Source organism: Onychostoma macrolepis, chromosome 02, assembly GCF_012432095.1.
Source record: "Onychostoma macrolepis isolate SWU-2019 chromosome 02, ASM1243209v1, whole genome shotgun sequence".
Classification (NCBI taxonomy): domain Eukaryota; kingdom Metazoa; phylum Chordata; class Actinopteri; order Cypriniformes; family Cyprinidae; genus Onychostoma; species Onychostoma macrolepis.
Window position 1 is genome coordinate 6,562,421 of NC_081156.1, and position 21,043 is coordinate 6,583,463.

The 21,043-nt window shown below is 37.0% G+C and overlaps 1 protein-coding gene across 4 annotated transcripts in view; it reads right to left on the reverse strand.

Moving 5' to 3' along the window:
- Positions 1 to 353: 353 nt before the first annotated feature.
- The window catches only part of greb1l (GREB1 like retinoic acid receptor coactivator), a 61,376-nt gene continuing 40,686 nt past the window's right edge, over positions 354 to 21,043 (reverse strand). For all 4 annotated transcript variants that reach the window (XM_058755869.1, XM_058755896.1, XM_058755879.1 and 1 more), the window contains 20 exons: positions 20,560 to 20,694; positions 20,267 to 20,464; positions 18,965 to 19,145; positions 18,685 to 18,874; positions 17,273 to 17,409; positions 14,082 to 14,421; positions 13,890 to 14,005; positions 11,562 to 11,812; positions 10,955 to 11,475; positions 8,739 to 8,841; positions 8,501 to 8,656; positions 8,065 to 8,210; positions 7,763 to 7,924; positions 6,756 to 6,960; positions 4,933 to 5,101; positions 4,640 to 4,846; positions 4,410 to 4,551; positions 3,341 to 3,541; positions 2,959 to 3,097; positions 354 to 2,392 (listed from right to left, as the gene is read on the reverse strand). In XM_058755869.1, the coding sequence (XP_058611852.1) occupies positions 2,229 to 2,392; positions 2,959 to 3,097; positions 3,341 to 3,541; positions 4,410 to 4,551; positions 4,640 to 4,846; positions 4,933 to 5,101; positions 6,756 to 6,960; positions 7,763 to 7,924; positions 8,065 to 8,210; positions 8,501 to 8,656; positions 8,739 to 8,841; positions 10,955 to 11,475; positions 11,562 to 11,812; positions 13,890 to 14,005; positions 14,082 to 14,421; positions 17,273 to 17,409; positions 18,685 to 18,874; positions 18,965 to 19,145; positions 20,267 to 20,464; positions 20,560 to 20,694 (3,863 nt within the window). In that variant the 3' untranslated portion in view covers positions 354 to 2,228. The remainder of the gene's footprint in view (positions 2,393 to 2,958; positions 3,098 to 3,340; positions 3,542 to 4,409; positions 4,552 to 4,639; positions 4,847 to 4,932; positions 5,102 to 6,755; positions 6,961 to 7,762; positions 7,925 to 8,064; positions 8,211 to 8,500; positions 8,657 to 8,738; positions 8,842 to 10,954; positions 11,476 to 11,561; positions 11,813 to 13,889; positions 14,006 to 14,081; positions 14,422 to 17,272; positions 17,410 to 18,684; positions 18,875 to 18,964; positions 19,146 to 20,266; positions 20,465 to 20,559; positions 20,695 to 21,043) is intronic.

Genomic DNA, 21,043 nt, shown 5'->3' on the forward strand with positions numbered 1-21,043 from the left:
AATAAGATTTCAATGATAATATTACAGTGACCATGAAATACTTCAACACTGATTTGAAGTTCAACAATTCAATAATTCCTAGATTTATTTTCATCATTTTCAGTCGCACATGAAGTCACCAGTCACCTCCACTAGCTTGGAATATGGAAAAGCTTACATTCAGCGGATGGAAATATTGCCATTACTTTGATTTTTTCAGGAGAAAAGATGATCTGAACACTGATGTGTAAGTTGTGGCTATACACGACTTGCCCGCTCACACCCCTCTGATCCCGATATAAATTGTATAAAACGAAACATTTTCTTATGAACTCATGTGATTTCTTCTGATAAAATACATCCTGAAATATAATTGTATATGGGTAACAGAGAAATTATAGCTACAATTAGCTTCAAGCTGCACATGACAATTAAACAAGATTAATATAAGGTCATGCGTTTAGCTGAGCTTTCTACATGTTTAACATCAGAAAGTTTCACACAAACACTATAAGGTTGTTGACAACACTTTATTACATTCATTTATCTCAACAGCAATAAGAACATTTTTCTGAAATCAAATATTTACTAAACCAAAGCCAGCCAGTAGATCATGAGGTAGATGGTTCGGTGCTACATATGTTCAGAATATTCACAGCTGACAGGAAAGATGCAAAGATTGTGAGAAGCAAATTGCATAATTTATGTGCACATCAAATTATCTACAAATGAGACACATTTGAAAGGTTGTCCAGTGGGTATTTGGCTTTTTTCTTCATTACAATCAGTATCATTACGGGAACTGATGCATTTTATTCTAAACGCTCCAGTTGGTTCATAATAATGTAAACCATATATTCGTTAGGCTTTACATTAGTTCATTTCTAATACATCATCTGTACATAGTTTCAAGTGTGCAAAGCTTTTGGTGACGAATTCAAGGACTTGACCTAGCAAAGCATTCCTGATATTTCAATGATTATCACAGTCCAAGAAGCTTTTTCAATAAATAAAACAATCCCTCAAAAAAAGGGATTTATTTTTCTAATTTTAAATAAATCACCCGAAACAGAAACTAATGGGTCCTAGGTAGATTCTTTGTGCCATGGAAAAATAAAAGGACGCGTTTGATCCGTGACACATACGGCTCAAAGTGACTCTTCAGTAAAACTAGCCAGAATTCAAAGTGACAAAAAGTCTGTCGTATATATTAATATCGGCATTTCTTAAAATGTAAACAAAGCTTCTTCTTTTAACATCCAAAAAGATAAACCAATCCAGAACATCCATCTTCTCAAACATACCATTTGAGCTAACTAGCTAGCTATGAGATGGTCATTGTCTTTCCTGTTTCACTGATATGAATCGTCTCTTCTGGAGTGGAGTCATTGTCATCAGGGTTACTTAAGGCATTTACAGTGTGCAACTCCGAAACATCCCCATGCATCTACTTCAATAAAGGGAATGTTTCACTGATGATTAATCGATGCTAACTTGAAACAACATGACCTTTTAACTCTGCGGTTAACACTTCAGATATGCACCAACTAACATTTACAATCATAAAGAACATCGGCACACATCGGCTGATTCAGGCTGGAGTCTAGAAGATCATAAATGGCTTTCTTTAGCGGATGCTGACAACAGTAATTGAACTCTGTAACCTTGTGGGTCCATTGCAACGCCCAAACTTGGGTGACTGACAACTCTGAGGTGCAAGGAATGTATTTTGGATTACGTCAGGTAATAAGATTACAGAAGATTCTTTGTCTTTTCACACTGATGATCTTGCCCAATGAAATGCTCCCAAGACTACACACCTAAAAGCATCATTAGTTGTTGTGTGAGCGTCCAGATCGAGGAGTTTATAAGTCTTTGGTGGACAGCGTTAATGATGAGCAGTACATAAAGCAGACAAGAAGAAAGAATAGCAGTAGTAAGTCCTTTTGTCTCCTGACAAAAACCCTGAGATCGTATGCAGAAGGACATATCCTTCGCAGTGTCCTTGCGTGTTAGGACACGCAAAATCACCAACAAACAAAACTTTTCCAAAATATAAAAAAAGGGAAACACAAAATCTGTATCCAGCACAGTATCTGTCATTTCTTCAAAGTATCTATCCTCAAACGTCGTCTGAGGTAGTGCTGAACGGATGAGAATCTCAAGTCTTATTCTCTTCAGAAGCAGTGTTGGAGATGATGCTGGAAAACATCTTCTCTACGTGTTGCAGGGAAATGGAGATGAGGAGATTAGATATGGCGGCCGGTGAGGAAGTAGAGGGGACGGTCCTCGCTGCAGTTGGCTGTCTGAAACTCATCCCGCAGACGAAACTGCCACTCATCCTCCAGCTCCAAACGCACAATAGTCTGACGCAAAGAGCTCCGGTCCTGACAGATCACGCACAGTGTGGCGCCTGCAAGACGAGCCATAGAAATGATGATATAGGACCACAATGTGCTTATAGAGGTGTGCTATTACTGTTCTGATGACTCTGATGAACTTTTATATTTGCAATTTTAGTTATAAAAACAAGGTTTTCTGTTTGAGATGATAGAACTACTTTTATCTACTGTTACATTTATTCAGCAAGGATTCATTAAACTGATCAAAAGTGACAGTAAGACATCAAATCAGCATATTAGAATGATTTCTGAGGGATCATGTGACTCTGAAGACTGGAGTTATGATGCTAAAAATTCAGTTTTGCATCACAGGAATAAATTACATTTTAAAATATATTCAAATAGAAAACAGTTATTTAAAATTGTAATAATATTTCATGATATTAGAGTTTTTACTGTATGTTTTATCAAATAAATGCAGCCTCGTGAGCAGGAGAGACTTCTTTCAAAAACAAAAAAGCCTTACTGACCCCAAACCTTTTGGACTGATAGTGTAAGTGTATTTTTGATTTTTCTTTTTAATATCATTTTTTTTGTTGTTTTTTTTCATATTCCGGCTGTAAGGACCCGGTCTCACCTTTGAGGAAGTTGAATTTCTTCAGGAGGCTTGAAACGACAAAGGAGTCACACAAGTAGAGCAGCAGCCCACTGAACATCACCCCTTGATGGTCCACATTCACTGAGTGCGGCCGAGAGCTCATGTAACACGTCTGAATCTGTAACACAAAGAAAATGCAACAAATTAAATGACTTTTTACCAACTGAACTAATATGCAGAATATAAACAGTCAATCTGACTGTCGATACTTATTCAATGATAGTTAACTTGTTTTATGAAAAGAGCTGCAAGAACATTCTTCAAAAATTCTCCTTTAAAACACATAATAGCACATAGGTTTGGAATGAGCAAATAACCAAAACATTGATTTTGGGTGAACTATAGAGTCATTTATTTTTACCTGTGGGCCGAGGTTGAGGTAGCTGTCTATGGCCAGCACGGGGTTAGCACTGTTACAGAGGGCCAGAGGAAAGAGACGGTGGCTACAGGACTGCAGAAACTTCTCCAGCAGGAACTGAGCCGGCGCAGACAGCAGCGTGTGTTCACTGTCTGGAGCGCACACATACTGAGACGCACACACACGCACCGGGGTCTCCATTCTCTGCGGCACAAAAGAGATGCAGGGAGAGGGTGTTTTTGAGATGTTAGACTCTGTAAAAATATTTTTACAGTCCCAGAAATGTGAAAAATAAATAAATGAATAAATATAAAATAAAACAATAATATAATATAATATACACAACTACAATCCAAACGTTTGGGGTTGGAAAGATTTTAAATATTTTAAAAAGTCTTTTAAAAAGTCTCTTATGCTCACTAAGGCTGCATTTATTTGAACAAAACAGTAAAAACAGTAATATTGTTTAATTTTATTACAATATAATAAAATTGTAAAATGCAACTGTAAAAAGTAAACTATTGCTGTGATCAAAGCTGAATTTTCAGCATCCTTACTTTACTGCTCAAGAAATATTTATTATCATTATCAATGTTGAAAACAGTTGTGCTGCTTAATATTTTTGTGGAAACTGTTATCTTTGACATTCAAAAGAGCAGCATTTATTTGAAATATATATATATTTTTGTAACAGCAAAAGTCTTTACAGGTACTTTTGATTTAATTTAGTGCATCCTTGCTGAATAAAATGATCAGTTTCTTAAATTGAACCTTACTGACCCCAAACTTTTGAATGGTAGTGTAATATAACACGTTATATTGATTAATATATATATAGTTTTAATTATAGGAATTGCTTTACATTGTGAATGTAAATTTTAGGATGAAATAAAGTCGGCAAGAGTTGAGAGAATTGCATTTAAAATGCATGAAATGTGTAAAATGCCAGCATAAAAAATGAATGGTTTCATAGCGCCCACTAGTGCATGGATAATATAACTGCACTGCTAACAAGCTAATATTAGTGTTTGGAGCAGGCCTTTCAGCTCTGAAGGGACATTATGAAGCTCACCATGAGTTTGGGCTTGATGAGGAAGTCTTTATGTCCTCCGATGGGGATGTGTTTCTTCATGATGCTGAAATGATTGAACCGACAGAGCAGAAGACCGCTGCTGTTTGCCCTCAGGTTAAAGTCCACTTCTTCACATGTGAACCTACACACACATTTATACCGTTAGACTCTACTGGTGCATCATTTATAACAAACTACATGATCTTCCCTCTCAAAGTGCAAACTCTCACCGGTTGAGGTCATACTGGACGTTCTGGGTGAGGTCGACGTTCAGCATGATGAGGTCGTGGAGGTGGCAGCGAGAGAAAGGGCTTGTGGGAGCTTGAGCAGACAAACCACTGCTCCATTTCCGCAGGCCACACACGGCATACAGAGAGATCTTAGGAGTGGCCTCCATGTGCTGCAGGACGGTCTTCAGTGACACGTTCATCGCCTCACTGAGAGAAAGACAGAGAATCTAGAGATGTTAGACAACAAAGACGTTCCAAAAAATCCATACACGGATCCATCCATCATTACATACCCGTTGCCCTCGGGTCCAGGCTGATGGGCGTTCCACAGGACGCAGGAGTCGTCCATCATAACGATGAAGGGCCACACGTCCTGTCGTTTGACGCCCTGCTCCTCTTGCCTGTTCCTCTCCAGCTCCAGGTTGTGGTAGGACAGTTCCTTGATCATGAATCGAGCCGCCCCTGAAACGCCACATCAGTACAATCAATCACAACAAGGAGGAACTACAGAAGCTTGTTTCCGCCACTGAATTTAAAGGGGTCATATGACGTTGCTAAAAAGAACATTATTTTGTGTATTTGGTGTAATGCAATGTGTTTATGCGGTTTAAGGTTAAAAAAACACATTATTTTCCACATACTGTACATTAATGTTGCTCCCCTATGCTCCGCCTTTCTGAAACAGTGACATAATGGGGACATAATTACTGATTATAATGACTTATACTGTCTTTTTATGCGTCGCGTTGCATCGCGCTGTGTAAACATTACCAGGTCTGCATTTGTCATCGGAGAAACGACAAACCAGCACTACTCTACACTGCTCAAAACTCACGTTTGAATAGTCAGTGGCAAATTCTTTAAATATGAAGAGGCAGAAGCACCAGACTGTCCTTGCAAAGCTGGATTTGCCCACTTTATAGAAACAATCTTTGAGCAGCTGGCAGCTACTCACAGGTTCAGGAAACAGTCCTCCGTAAAATGTGCTGCACACACTTGAATATTTGGGTTGAACTGTTCTGGAACAGTGTTGTAAATACAACTTAACCACTGATTTCTAGTTGTGACCTCTTTTAGAAGCCCAAACAAAGTACTTTTGCTTTCACAACGAAACACAGCGTCTCCAGGACACGGCGCCGGCGGCAGCAACAATACGACAGCGAGAATAATAGTTCCGCCTTCTTTCATTGCATATACATTTGGGCGGTGTTTTGCAAATCTCCCCACACAGTGACGTAGACATGTGTGGCGTGTCTGAATGAGCTGTTTTAGGAGGGCGTGGTCGAGTCTTAACTTTTATAAAGAATATCTCTTTGGGTTTGAGACTTTAGTCTTTGCAACTTCAGGGATCTTATATATGCACGAACAGCTTGTAACACTCCAAAGAGAAAGGAAAACTTGAAATCGCATCATATGACCCCTTTTTGCAGGATATACTGCATGATATAATGCAATATATACTTATATATATACTAGACAATTTATACTCACAATTGCAAGAAAAAAGTCAGAATTGTGAGTTTATATCATGCAGACTTTGTAACTTGCAATTGCGTGTTTTTATATCACGCAATTATTATTTTCTTTCCCTGCAATTGCAGTTCATATCTCGCACTTCTAACTTCATTACAGGCAATTGTGAGTTTATATCACACACAATTCTGAGAAAAAAAGTCAAAATCGCAAGATGTAAACTTGCAATTGCGAGAAAAAAAAGGTAGAATTATGAGAAAAAATTTTCTTTACTCAATCGCGCAAACATTATGGATGCAATAAAAACAGAAAGGCCAACAATTACTGTCATGCAGTGGCTGATAAACAAATGTGCATTATTAAAATAGTATACTACTTTATTTAAATAAATAAAATAAAGCACTAAAAACTACATATAATCATTTTAATTAATCACTACAATTTTAGTAATTTTTTATTTACTCTTTAAAAGTGCTATAAAAATGTATAAAAAAATTTTTTTTGCAACATTCTCAATTATTATTTTTGTAACAATCTTAAAACCTACTGTAACAGCTCAAGAACTTTCATAAACACCATTAGAATAGTGCTGAGTTTTATCAGTCACAATAATGAATACGCAGTCTTCTTCATCATTACTCACCCACTCCGGAGTTGTTGAACATGGCGGGCAGCACCAGAAGGATGTGGTTGGGCCAGTATTTCCTGTAAAGAGGCATTTCATATTGCTTGACCACCAAAATGTGCAGGTGCTCGGCCCCCTCCATGGCATGGTAGATGTTGAGCAGGCCGTGCTCCTGACGTCCCGTGGTGGGTGTGAAGATGGGACTTTTCAGCATGCTGGACTCCTGAGTTAGCAAACAGAGCAACACGGTCACTTTAAGACAACTTGTGCCATAAGACCAGAAAAACAATGTAAAAAACACAGGCGGTGACTCAGCAACCAAGAGGACTTTTTGCATTGCTCAGGTATCCAGGTGCTCCTGACATCAAGATGCATCTATATATTAATTTGCATTGCGGTTGAAAGTAGAGTTTTTGCAAAATAAATAAAATAAATAAAAACAGTTGTTTGTGGCCAGTTTTTTCGAAGCTTTTATTTAGTGGCATCTTTTTTTTATTTTTTTTATTGTTGTAGCTAATTACTGTAAACTCCAGTCTTCAGTGTCACATGATCCTTCAGAAGTCATTCTAATATGCTGATTTGCTGCTCAAGAAACATTTCTGATTATTATCAATGTTGAAAACTGTTGTCCTGCTTCATATTTTTTGTGGAAACAATGATTCATGTTTTCTTTGATAACAGCATTTATTTGAAATTAAAATTATAAATGTCTTTACTGTCACTTTTGATCAGTTGCATCCTTTCTGAATAAAAGTATTAATTTCCTTAATCCATTTCTTTATCATACTTAACTGTTTGAAGTCATACTACATTATACACTGTTTTTTGGGTGTGTTTTTTTTTTTGGACCACAGACATGGTCAAAATTTGACCACAATTTGGAAGACATGGAAAAACAGCATACACAACATGAGGATGAGTAAATAATGGCAGATTTTTCATTTATGGTTGAAGCGACTAACAAATTTCCAAAAAAAGTTTAGTTAAGTCATTTAGTGCTTGTTATTAATAAGTGTGTCGCTCACCTTGTCTGAAATCAGCGGGAGCCGCATGCTCTCTAAATGACTGCCCTGCTGGCTGAACACAAAATGAGGCTCTTTGGCTTTAGGAATGATAAAGTGCAGCTGGACTTCCTCTCCCAGCATGGATGAGCAGAACGTGAAGGCATGGAAGGTGCAGTCGGACAGCTAGAATCACACAGAACATCTTACAGCAGCCATATACCTGTCTAGACATGCTATTACTTATTTGAGGTGTTACTTGTTTGAGGTGTTTTGAAATTATGTAATTATGTCAGTAAGTGTTAATATATCACATATGTCCTCACCTGAGCAGCAGGAGCAGGCTCGCTGTAATGGTGGCACTGCTCACAGTGGTGAAATGCATTGTGGGCCGCAAACAGGCTGAGTCTGACAGACACTGTGTTTCTCTTCGGCAGCTCCTCTTCTGCCTCCAGTCTTTCTGTTTTAACCCCTGTGTTTTATGCGACAATGCAAAACAGTACATAAGCATTCCTGCTATTTTCATGTTGCTCTGAAGCGAGGCACACCATAATAAAAGTAAGTAAGTGAGTAAGTAAACTTTATTTATATAGCATCTTTCACAGACAAGGAGGAGTCTGTGAAAAATAAAATCAAAACAAATTAAATACCAGCTGTACAAATACCACAAAATTCAATAACAGCCAAACAGATGTCTTTAAGTGTTTTTTAAAAGATTCTTCAGAACCCATTGTTCTCAATGTTAAAAGAACAGTTTACTACCGTTCAGTGTCTTTGACATCCTGTCTGCATACACTGGACTCGCATATCTGAACTTGGGGTCATGGGGGTAGAGATCAAAGGGCAGTTTGCGGATGTCCTCCACGTCAGGCCACTGCGGCCCACTGGCAGGGGGAGTCTTTGATTTGTCTTGCACATCTAGAGATTTCAATAGTAGGTCATTAATAAAAGGTCAAGGGAAGGAGCATCGGGTGAAGTAATGTGGAGAACGCTTTCTTACCCTCCTCCAGCTCTTCTTCATCATACACATCCACCTCCAGCAGGCGAATCAGCATACGGAACAGGATTCGTAGAAACTGCAGATACGCACCTGTTTTTCCAACCTTAAACAGAGCCACAATGGAGAATGAGACACTGGATGCTTGGCAAAGACGCCAATTATCATGATTCTTAATTAATACTTTATGTTTAAAATACTTTTGAATGCTAAACTCTGTTTATATGTTTTGAATATTCTGTTTTTGTACATTTTAACTGCTTTTAAATATTTAATTGTATAAATATTTAATGTAACATTTTATATCGTGTATACACACACACACACACACACACACACACACATATATATATATATATATATATATATATATATATTGTATACATAACCATTTTTGAAAAACAAAATGCATGATTCTAAATATTTTTGTATATTTTAACCATGCATTCTGTATATTTTAACTTTTAATATTTAATTTTTGTCCATTGCATAAACTATGTATTTTACACATTTGTTTATAAATGTAATTTTTAAATATTTTAGCATATTTTGTGTATTGTGTATTTTATCTGTGTAAAATATGTAACTTTTAAAATTTGTGTATTTGAACTGTATTCTGTATATTTAATTTTTAATATTTAAATTTGTATTTTTTAACATTGTGTAGGCTATTTAAACTATGCATATGATACATTTTAACTGTTTTATATATTTAATCTTTTAAATAATTTTGTATAATTTCTGTATTTTAACTGCACATTCTGTATACATAACCATTTTTGAAAAACAAAATGCATATGATTCTAAATATTTTTGTATATTTTGTGTATTTCAACCATGCATTCTTTATATTTTAACTTTTAATATACTTTTTTTTGTATTTTTTGTCCATTGCATAAACTATGTATTTTACACATTTGTTTATAAATGTAATTTTTAAATATTTTAGCATATTTTGTATATTTTATCTGTGTAAAATATGTAACATTTTAAAATTTGTGTATTTGAACTGTATTCTGTATATTTAATTTTTAATATTTAAATTTGTATTTTTTAACATTGTGTAGGCTATTTACACTATGCATATTATACATTTGAACTGTTTTATATATTTAATCTTTTAAATAATTTTGTATAATTTCTGTATTTTAACTGCACATTCTGTATACATAACCATTTTTGAAAAACAAAATGCATATGATTCTAAATATTTTTGTATATTTTGTGTATTTCAACCATGCATTCTTTATATTTTAACTTTTAATATACTTTTTTTTGTATTTTTGTCCATTGCATAAACTATGTATTTTACACATTTGTTTATAAATGTAATTTTTAAATATTTTAGCATATTTTGTATATTTTATCTGTGTAAAATATGTAACATTTTAAAATGTGTGTATTTGAACTGTATTCTGTATATTTAATTTTTAATATTTAAATTTGTATTTTTTAACATTGTGTAGGCTATTTACACTATGCATATTATACATTTGAACTGTTTCATATATTTAATCTTTTAAATAATTTTGTATAATTTCTGTATTTTAACTGCACATTCTGTATACATAACCATTTTTGAAAAACAAAATGCATATGATTCTAAATATTTTTGTATATTTTGTGTATTTTAACCATGCATTCTTTATATTTTAACTTTTAATATACTTTTTTTTGTATTTTTTGTCCATTGCATAAACTATGTATTTTACACATTTGTTTATAAATGTAATTTTTAAATATTTTAGCATATTTTGTATATTTTATCTGTGTAAAATATGTAACATTTTAAAATGTGTGTATTTGAACTGTATTCTGTATATTTAATTTTTAATATTTAAATTTGTATTTTTTAACATTGTGTAGGCTATTTACACTATGCATATTATACATTTGAACTGTTTCATATATTTAATCTTTTAAATAATTTTGTATAATTTCTGTATTTTAACTGCACATTCTGTATACATAACCATTTTTGAAAAACAAAATGCATATGATTCTAAATATTTTTTGTATATTTTGTGTATTTTAAATGTGTATTTCATATCTATTTTATAAAATATGTAATTTTACTATATGTAAAAATACATAAAAAATATGTATTTCTGATCACTGCATTGCCAATGTATACATAGTACCAGTGATAGTGATGCCTTAGCAAACACCACAGAAATTCATCTGAAATCTTTTTAAATAATGTTGAAGCTACTCCTCACCTGTGGTGGTCCACTCAGCAGCAGTCTTCTGGGATGGGGCACAGCTGGCCCTTCGTAATCCGCGTGGTGCTGCCTGGCTGTTGTCCACTGGCGGTAGTACAGGGACTGCTCTGCCCCTCCGAGAGCGTGAGGAACCGGCGGTCTGAGCGGGCTGCTCCATACCACATCCGCGTGAGGCAGCAGAGACGCCGAGCTGGGCTGACCCAGCGCCTCAGGGGCCAGCAGGGCGTAAGCCGCCCGGGACAGCACCGCCGTCCGGGGGAAGACCTGCGCCCGGCTGCATTCACGCGGGGCCTGCGTGGACTGGCTCGGCCGCTGAGCTCCCGGAGAGGAGGAAGAGGAGGAGGACGAGGAGGCAGAGGAGAACGAGGACGTGGCGGGAGCCTGGGAGTCACACTCCTGTTTTAAGCGAACGGGAGAGGAGTAAGAGTCCATTATATTTCTGCTGCTGGACAGGTCACTGTGCGAGGACGGTTTGTCCAGTACACTTGAAGAACTGACGCCGTTTTCTGTGGTGGAGCCTGGAAGAGAACGAAGATGAATGATATTAGATCATGTGACCACTCCAGACTAGAGTCAGGCCCAGTTTGTGTCCAGTGTCCCTCACCAGAGGTCCTGGTGGCAGCGCTGGCATTGCTGGGTGGTCTCTCCAGCTCTATCTGGAGCTCGTCGTGGTCTGCTGTTTCTCCCGAGCTCCTCTCGTCATCTGTCGGTCTCTCTTCTCTGCCCGTTGCCGTTTTCGTCTCGGGTATTACCCTGCGTGTCACGTACGAGCAGGCCAAACCCACTTCTTGTTCCAGTGCCGTACGCGTCAGGTAGCTGGAGTCGATCAGCCGCAAGTCACAGTACTTCAGCGACCTGCATAAAATCACATGCAAACATGCTCTTCATGTGTCCCTTCAGAAGGCAAAAATACTGTTGATTTTCGTTTATCCAACAGATTTTATTTGATCTTTTGGATAGTGCATAGTCTTTTTAAAAAAAGACAAACATGAACTGTATTGAAATAATGCTTCTGGACAGTTAAAACAATATATGTACATGGGGAAGATTTTAGAACCGTCGCTGTAACAACTGTAGTAACCACTAGGCGATGCTCTTTTTTAACAAAATAAAGAGGAAACCAAAAGACTGGAAGTCACTGTGCAGCATTTTTATTTATCAAGGTCATCATATAATGTCAGATACTTAACATATGTCTTATATTGAAATGCCTGAAGATTTCATGTTTAGGTTCAGGTTCAGGTTTGTCATGAAAGACAATACATTATTATTATTTCACATTAACTGAAAATGATAAAATATTAATATTTGTAGTTAATTTATTTTACACCAATTTAATGAATAAATAAAAATGAAATAATTTAAATAAAAATAAAAATAATTTTACCAGAAAAATATATATGTTTATACTAGGGGGCCGTTGAATGCTTGAATCTGATTGGCTGATGAACGTTCTAAGGTGTGCAATTATTTTCAAGGAAACGCATGGCGAACGTAGTTCCAGGCAGCTCTTGACCGCATTACATGACCATATCACTTCGCCAAATGATTTCTGTTATTTCAAAGGTCTTACAACAGCAAAATAACCAAGACCACAACGACACTGGCCAAATAAATAAATATAGTAAACAATATGATAAAAACGACAGATCATGTCCATGTTTTTGCCACAAAATTAGGCTTTATTATGTACGGAAAGCACATTCACTATCTCTCCCCCGCTCTCTCTCTCTCACAGACCGCACACACATAACAGTTACAGTTTGCACACACACTAGCATACATGGCGCTAATGTTGTTAGCGCTACTCTGACGCTAACAACAACTTAAAAACTAACGTTACATGACTTCTCACAAGCGAGGTAACAACAAGGGCGCTGTTCGTGAACACAAGGAACTAAGTTTAACTATAACTAGAGACATTGCTGCCGAACACTATTGAGAGACGCACAGAGGTAACCTCTCTCTCTCTCTCATAACTTAGTTATTAACTGCATTATTAATCTGTTATCAACGGCTCAAGCCTCCGTTACTAGGTTTAAAATGATGTTTAGGAATTAGCAACGGAAGCGTTGGATGAAATGCGGAAGAAATAATCCTACTCACAATAGCGATTTAAGTAGAAATACTGGACGAATGCCTTAAAATATATCATCTGATCGATGTCTTGAGGTGTGGCAACCGTAGAATAAGCGGAATAATTGACTTCGGTACGTTTAATTATTAGAAAAATAATGCACACCCGAGGTGTAACGTAATGGTATATAACTCCGCTTCGCGTCGTGACCGCAGCACCACCTCCGGTGTGTCTAATAATCCAACGGCCCGTCGTCAATTATTCCTTACACATAGTCCACTGTTGAAATTGCTCACCAAGGCTGCATTTACTTGATCAAAAATTCAGTATATAAATAATGTATAAAAATTCATATATAAATAATGTATGTGTGTGTGTGTGTGTATCATGGTGTGTATATATATATATATATATATATATATAGCTGGAAAAATTAAAGAGATCATTTGAATTTAATAAATTATTAATAAATTACAGTTTATAGTTATAGTTGTGTTTCAGTTAAACATAATGTTTGTTTTATTCTGTAAACTACTAATGACATTTCTTAAAATTTTAATTGAAAATGTCCTTTAGCAAATTTGTTTGCATAAAATGACAATTGGTCCAAAAAAAAAGATGCCATGTTTATATTCATTTTTAGACAAAACAATACCAATGTTTAAACTTTAGAAGAGTTAAGAAATCAATATTTGGTGGAATAACCCTGAACCTTTGAACTTATTTTCAATCACAACAAATGAAAACATTTGTTATTTTGATCATATGTCATTTCCTGAGAAAAAAGGCTGTCAATGACTATATATATATATAGAACAATGTATTATATATAAAGAACAACATCACATGGAGTACCTTGGGAAGGTCTCTCCTAGAGGATCTTTTCCTGTGAGGATGACGATGCACGGAAGTCCTTCCAGATCTTCATATGTATGTGGGACCCATTCTTCATTCTTACAGCTCCTCCAAGCCTGAAATGCACAGATGGTTTATTCCAGCCTTATTCTGGTGATTTTAAAGAGCCCATATTCATGATCTGGTTCTTACCCGCAGACGGGCACAGAAGTGAACCGGCAGGCTGATCTCGGCAGCAGGGCTTCCCAGCAGCACAGCGAAGCGGTACTGTAAGCCCAGCTTGTCCCGGGCCTCCTCCAGCCGCTCCTGCGCCAGCCGCGCCAGCTGCAGCGAGGGCACACGCACCAGCAGCATGTGTCCGCACCCGTGCCTGCTGCGGCCCGGCACGCTCAGCAGATCCTCCACCATGGCGAGGGTCTGAGGGGTCACGTGATCCCGCAGCGACGGGGCCGCTGTGAGGGCCATCAGGGCCTCTGTGTACTGCTGTATCAACAGATAGCTGCGGATCACCATGCTGTGCAAATGTGGATGCCTGAAATCAAAAACACAATGAGGGATATAAATGGAAAGAGACAGCACATGCATATGGTTTGAAATGCACAAAAGCTGCCAATTTAGACATGGATCTGAGTCTGTGACTCAGGGTTATTAGAGTTAAATAAAACTAAAACAGGTTTTTTGTTACTTAATAAAATCAATATTAATAAAATAAATATTAACAACAACAACAACTTATTTTAATCCAGCTAGTTTCCATGGAAATATGTTAAAGGTTTACATTAGGGAACACTATTCACTATTAACTAGTTGCTCATTAGCATGCATATGACTAACATATTGGCTGTTTATTAGTAGTTATAGACGGTTTCAACGGCAACAACATAAACAAACTTTACTGCGCATGCGCAGTGGCGGTTTTAGGCATGGGCGAACCGGGCAGCCGCCCGGGGCGGCATTTTTTCATGACACGTGGGGGGCGGCACAAGCACTTGGAAAAAAATAAAATAAAATCATCTGCGCCGCTAAGCGGTTTTTTATTATCTATTATATTATCTATCATATAACTGTGTGGAGAATTGGCAAATTGGCGCCCCTGCTTGTTGAGAAGGTACCGTGCACAGAAGCTGTGTGAGAAGTGGAAAGGGGAGGGGGGCGCGGGCGCGGGGGACAGTTCACCTCTCCCAAATGGAGCGGACAAGGAGGGCTAAAGTCAGTCACACCCAGGGGCGCGGGAAGTGGGGGTGCAGCACCCCCTGTTTTTTTCTGTGGGCAACTGTTTAATTGTTGGGAATATAAAAAAAAAAAAAAAATCGGAGTGTCTATTTAAGTGCAAATAGCTATTTTGCTGGCAGAGGCTATTTACACTAACTCCACCCACAAACGTATGATTGGGATAGTCAAATATGCAAAAGACGATTACTAGTTCTCAGATTCAGTGGCGCAGATGGTAAAGTTTGCGTTACACTTCTTTTGACACGATCGACCGGGATTTGAATCTGCCTTTTGGCGAACTTTTTTTTCTCCCTTTTTAAATTTCAAATCACATCACATCAGAAAAGCATTTATTTTTTAATAAAAATGAAGGAAATAATCAAAAACATAAAGTATCGGGTAGGGTTAGGGTAGGTGTAGAGAGGGCTTTTGTCCCAATAAGGTGGCATCCATTTAATAATTAGAAATAAAATTAAAAAATTACACTCAATAAGTTATTGCATACTATTTTATAATGTATTACAATGCAGAAGTGCAGATAATTACCACTATTTTTGCAATAAGTAATGTTTTTCTCTAACAATGTTTTTCGCCATGTTTTTATTTTATTTTAACATAGAATAAATAGAATCTAAATCTATTTGCACTGTGTAAATAACATATCACTAAAGAATACTGCTATTTTCACTTTGTGGTTTACTCTTGACTTCTGGTCGTGAGTGACAGTGTTGGGGGATGGGAAATCTGTTGATTGTCAAGTGCCAAATAAACACAGAGTGTTTATTATGTATATAGAGTATATTTATTTAAGTTCTGATAACTTATACTGTTTTGTGCAGAATTGTGTTTTTCATGTTGAAGGATTTGTGCAATTGAGAAATATAAGCTTTCTTACACTTATATTGTTATAGTAAAACATGGCTGTTGTGCAAAATTTTTAGCAAAAAAAACTACAATTTTTTTTTTCTCGGATGGGGGCGCTCAGAGGGGTCTCGCCCGGAGAGTAATTCAATGTAGAACCGCCACTGCGCATGCGCGCTTTTGTGGCCCTAACTTAACTTCCGGTAGACATCCAAATACAATCAGTAACAACAGCTAAGTCCCTCTAGAGTAGATTATGTTTTGATAACAAGCAAAATATGTTTGCTGCGTAAATCAGACGGACTGAGATGCAGCGATAACTACTTGGACGGATTTATTAAAAATGCAAATTCATTCTCTGCCAGCAGGAGGCGCTTTAAAGCGGGAGAACTAGAGGTTTCCTCAGAAACGGCTGTTGGGCTGTTCGTTACACAAAGCAGCGCTAAGCTTACAAACGCTGCTTTATCAGGCATATAACATGCCAGATGAAATGAAAATGACATCGAACATTTTCTAAAGACAGTGTTCCTTCAGAAATACAGTGATATAAAAACACCTGCGCCTCGTTTTGATTTTTAAACCTGCGTTACGTGCTCATGTTTATTCAACGAAGCCTTTTGGAAAATCGGTCAGGTTTGATATCGTGGTGGGTCGCCACAAATAAAATGTATGTGAAACACATCCCACAGCACAACAACCTGAGCCCAATTTCATTACTCATCACTTTAACTTTAACTGCGTTTGTAGCCGGCGCCACAAACAAGACCGATAAACAAACACAGACCGGAAGTTAACTTAGGTCCAGGCGCGTGCGCCTGATGAAACCGTCTATAAAGCACATATTAATGCATGACCATATTCTAGATCCCTTAACTCGACCCAAAAGCTAAACATAACTACAACAACTACCTAACTTACTACCAATAAGCAAAAGAATTAGGAGTTTATTGAGGAAAAAATAATCTAAAATGTTCCATAATCTAAAGTGTTAGCAGAAATATTTTTGGATTTTATTTAGTTTTACTTTGATGTATGAAAATAACTCATACTAAGCCTGAAATAAAAATAAATAAAATAAAAACTATACAGACAAAATACAATAATTACTAAAAACAAAAATTACAATATATTAAAATAAAACCTAATTCAAACTGCAGATAAAAACTAAAATAATATATCATTCATAGCAAAATAACAGTGGTCTGAGATGAACTTAAAGATATAATTATGCATTTACAATGTAAAAGCAGTTAAAAAGGAAGGTAATTTGCTTTAAGTACATTCTGAGTGAACATGAAAATGGAACTGACCTCTCCAGCAGGGTTTTGACCATCCGCTCAAAAGCGTCGTCACATCGGAGGATTGGACTCGCTACTCCCCACTGCAGGGAGCTGCTGTAGTCCTTCAGCCCAAAGTAGACCAGGTCCTTAGGAGAAGCTTCAGCCTGCTGTGACATGCAAACAGAAAAAAAATCCATTTTACTTCTCTGAGCAAATCACAGTGTTGTTCTCTTTTTACTTCTTTTAGTTCTTGCCTGCAAATGCTTTTAGCGTGTCTATAAACATCTAGGTCATTATAGAATAACAATAATCCAGATTCATTTTAATGTGTAATCTCTGACACTAATATACCACAGTGTGTTAAAAATGTGATTGCTTAACCAATTGTGTGAATTTTGATTCAAACTGCTGCAGTAAAGATCTTTTAAGTTACAAACTTCCTGGGATCTAAGCTGAACCACAAAGCCCAGAATGTGCTGGAAAGACTTTATTCACAGAGAAAAAAGCAAACATTAATGGCTACTACTCTTTGTGAAAACACCCAAAATGGTAAACCAAAAAACTTAAAGAATCTAACATCAAAACCAAGGCTGAAATCACATTTCAAAACGAGGCACGAAACATAAGTTACAACAACAACAAAATACTGATTGAACATTACTTTGGAGACTGCTTAGCTCGAAATAGGAGACCTACAATAAAACTACATACAAGGAACATGGGAAAACTCTTCAAGATAATCTTCAATTAAATTTCACATGGTTAAATGTTGCCTTTAGACAGTTTGTTGCTAAATTAGTGCATGAAATGTGTTTATGTACACTACAATAGAAAAAGTTTGGGGTTGAAAAGATTTTTTAAATGTTTTTGAAAGAAGACTCATCAAGTCCACATTTATTTCTTTAAAAAATACAGTAAAAACAGTAATATTCTGAAATAGTATTACAATTTTGAAAAAAACAATATTACTCTATTGTAATATATTTTAAAATGTCATTTATTCCTGTGATGCAAATCTGTATTTTCAGCATCATTACTCCAGAAATCCTTCAGGAATCAGTCTAATATGCTGATTTACTGCTCAAGAAACATTTCTGATTATTATCGATGTTGAAAACAATTGTGCTGCTTAATATTTTTGTGGTAAAACTTTTTTCAGCATTTTTAATGAATAGAAAGTTCAAAAGAACTTCATTTATCTGAAACAGAAGTATTGTTAACATTATAAATGTCTTATACAGTCACTTGATCAATTTTATGCATGCCTGCTGAAAAAAATGTATGCATTTCTTAAAAAAAAAACATACTACTGACCTCAACATTTTTAAGCAGTAGTGTACGCATATACTCTTAAAATGCTTGTCAATCATCTCATTTAGCTGAAGTCTCACCTGTCCTCCATAAATTCCTTTACAGTTCTTCTCGGGGTCAGTGAAACTCACCAGGTTCTCAGTGTTGGGCCAGTGCACTTCATTCTGGGTACTGATGCGTGACTGACGGCTCTGCAGGGTGAACGGGAAGCAGCTGACCTGCAGAACCAGCAAGTTTATTGCTTCCAGAACCTCTGGACAGTTCACCACGCGGTCGGCCAATCCCTGCAACTCCCCGTGACAAACCGACCCTGACAGAGCGCTGACGGAGAGAAAGAAGACAGATAGGACGTCTTAACACTGACGCTTCTGACAGACACTTTTACAAACCGCTCGTCGTTGTTTTTCTCACCTGGTCAGGTCGACGTGCGAGTTGTCGTGAATGAGGACAAAGAGCGTATAAGGGTTCTGCTTGACCTTCCTCATGAAGGCCTCCATTTTTGTGTGGACCTCCGTGTCCAGACGCACCACATACTTGTCAGATTTCTGCAGCACTAATGAGGCGTCCTCTATACCCAAATCTATCAGGACACCTAGCAAAGACATGAGGACAACAACATAAAATATAGCTGCAAGCAGCAATTACGGGGTCAAGCACAACAGAGGCAAAATGAGGAGCTCAGCATAGCTGCGAGCATCAGAGCAACTGCAACAATGAGTGGTTATTGGCGCTGTTATCAAATACAGATATTATCCAAAAAACTACTATCTTTTTTGTAAATTTGTTAGACATTTTGACCAGAAGGTGGCGCTGTTTTCAAATAATTCAAAATCTTGACCATTAGAAATGTAAAGAAATTTGGTGTGCATTTGACTCCGCATGAGAACAATGAATCACAGGAAAAAAAAATGTTGGGTTACACTTCATTTTAAGGTGTCCTTGTTACAGTGTAATTATACATTTTAGTACTGAGTGATATTAATTAACTAGGGTTAGGATTAAGGTTTGGCTTAGGGTTACTTGCATGTAATTATGCATACCGTAATTCATTTGTATTATAACAGTAAGTATGTAATAGTAATAGTAAGTAACAGTATGTAATATGTGAAACAAGGACACCTTAAAAATAACCGAATTTTGCATCTAAACTTTATGGTTCAAATGTTATAGCATAAACATGAGTGCAAATTTGAGCTGTTGGTGGCTCAAGACGGTTTGAGTTAGAGACTCCAAATTTGCTATGGTTAATGATGAGACTGTTCTCTATCTGCGTGCCAAATTTCATAACTTTCCCGTAAGTGGTTCTATGGGCTGCCATAGACTCAATAGTGGAATAAAAAAGAACACCTGAAGTGCTTGGTTCCTAAAAATTGTTGCAAATTAAAGGGATATTTCACCCAATCATTTACTCCAAACCTGTTGCTGGTCCCCATTGACTTCCACAGTATGGAAAAAAATACTATGAAAGTCAATAGGGACCAAAAACTGTTACCCACATTCTTCATTCATCTTGTGTTTACCAGAAGAAAGAAATTCATACAGGTTTGGAATAACATGAGGGTGAGTAAACGATGACAGAATTTCCATTTGTGAACTATACAGGCACGTTTTTGTGAAAATGTTCTTGTCAGTTTCTTAAAACAGTGGGCTTGACATTGAAAACAAGTTGAATATCCCTTCAAATCAGCAGTATCGTCTCTTCTGCTGTCGTACCTGATTGTCGTATTCGCTGGATGGTTTGGTGAACCAGGACGTGTGACGGCGGCACCAGAACCAGGAAGTCTACTTTACAGAAGCGGCCCAGATCTAAGCTCTGGCTCCCTGAGTCGGCGATAGCGCACACCTGTGACAAAAGGCTGCGTGCAATGCTCAGCTGAGGAGGGTGTATCTGAAAGCCATCACTCAGCAGATCTGCAACACAGTGAAAGTCAATCAGCATTTTCAAGTGCCAAATATAAAGTTTTATCATGTTTTTATCATGGCGTCTGGAGACAGCAAAGGCTCACCTGGCCCTGATTCGGGTAGCATGGCTGCGGCCTCTTGGGAGTGGATGTACTCGGTCAGATGTCCCTGAAATGGCTGAACCACACGGTCTTTCCGCTTACGCTGGTACCGAACCAGCTGTTTGTCCATGTTGTCGCCTGTAGAGCCACAATCAATTTGAAATTAATAAAGGAGACACATGCATATGCTATAATGAAAAAATCTGAAAAGTTTATTTGAAAGGATGTAACACCTTTATTCAGCAAGGTCACATTAGATTGATCCAAAAGTAACAGTAAAGACAGTAAATACATTGTTACAATTTTTTTTTTTAATTTAAAATTAATTATGTTCAATTGATATTTCTATTCATCAAAGAATCCTGAAAAAAATTTGTTTCCACAAAAATATTAAACTGTTTTCAACACTGATAATAAGAAATGTTTCCTGAGCACCAAATCAGCATATCAGAATGACTAGAGTAATGGCTGCTGAACATTGGGTTTT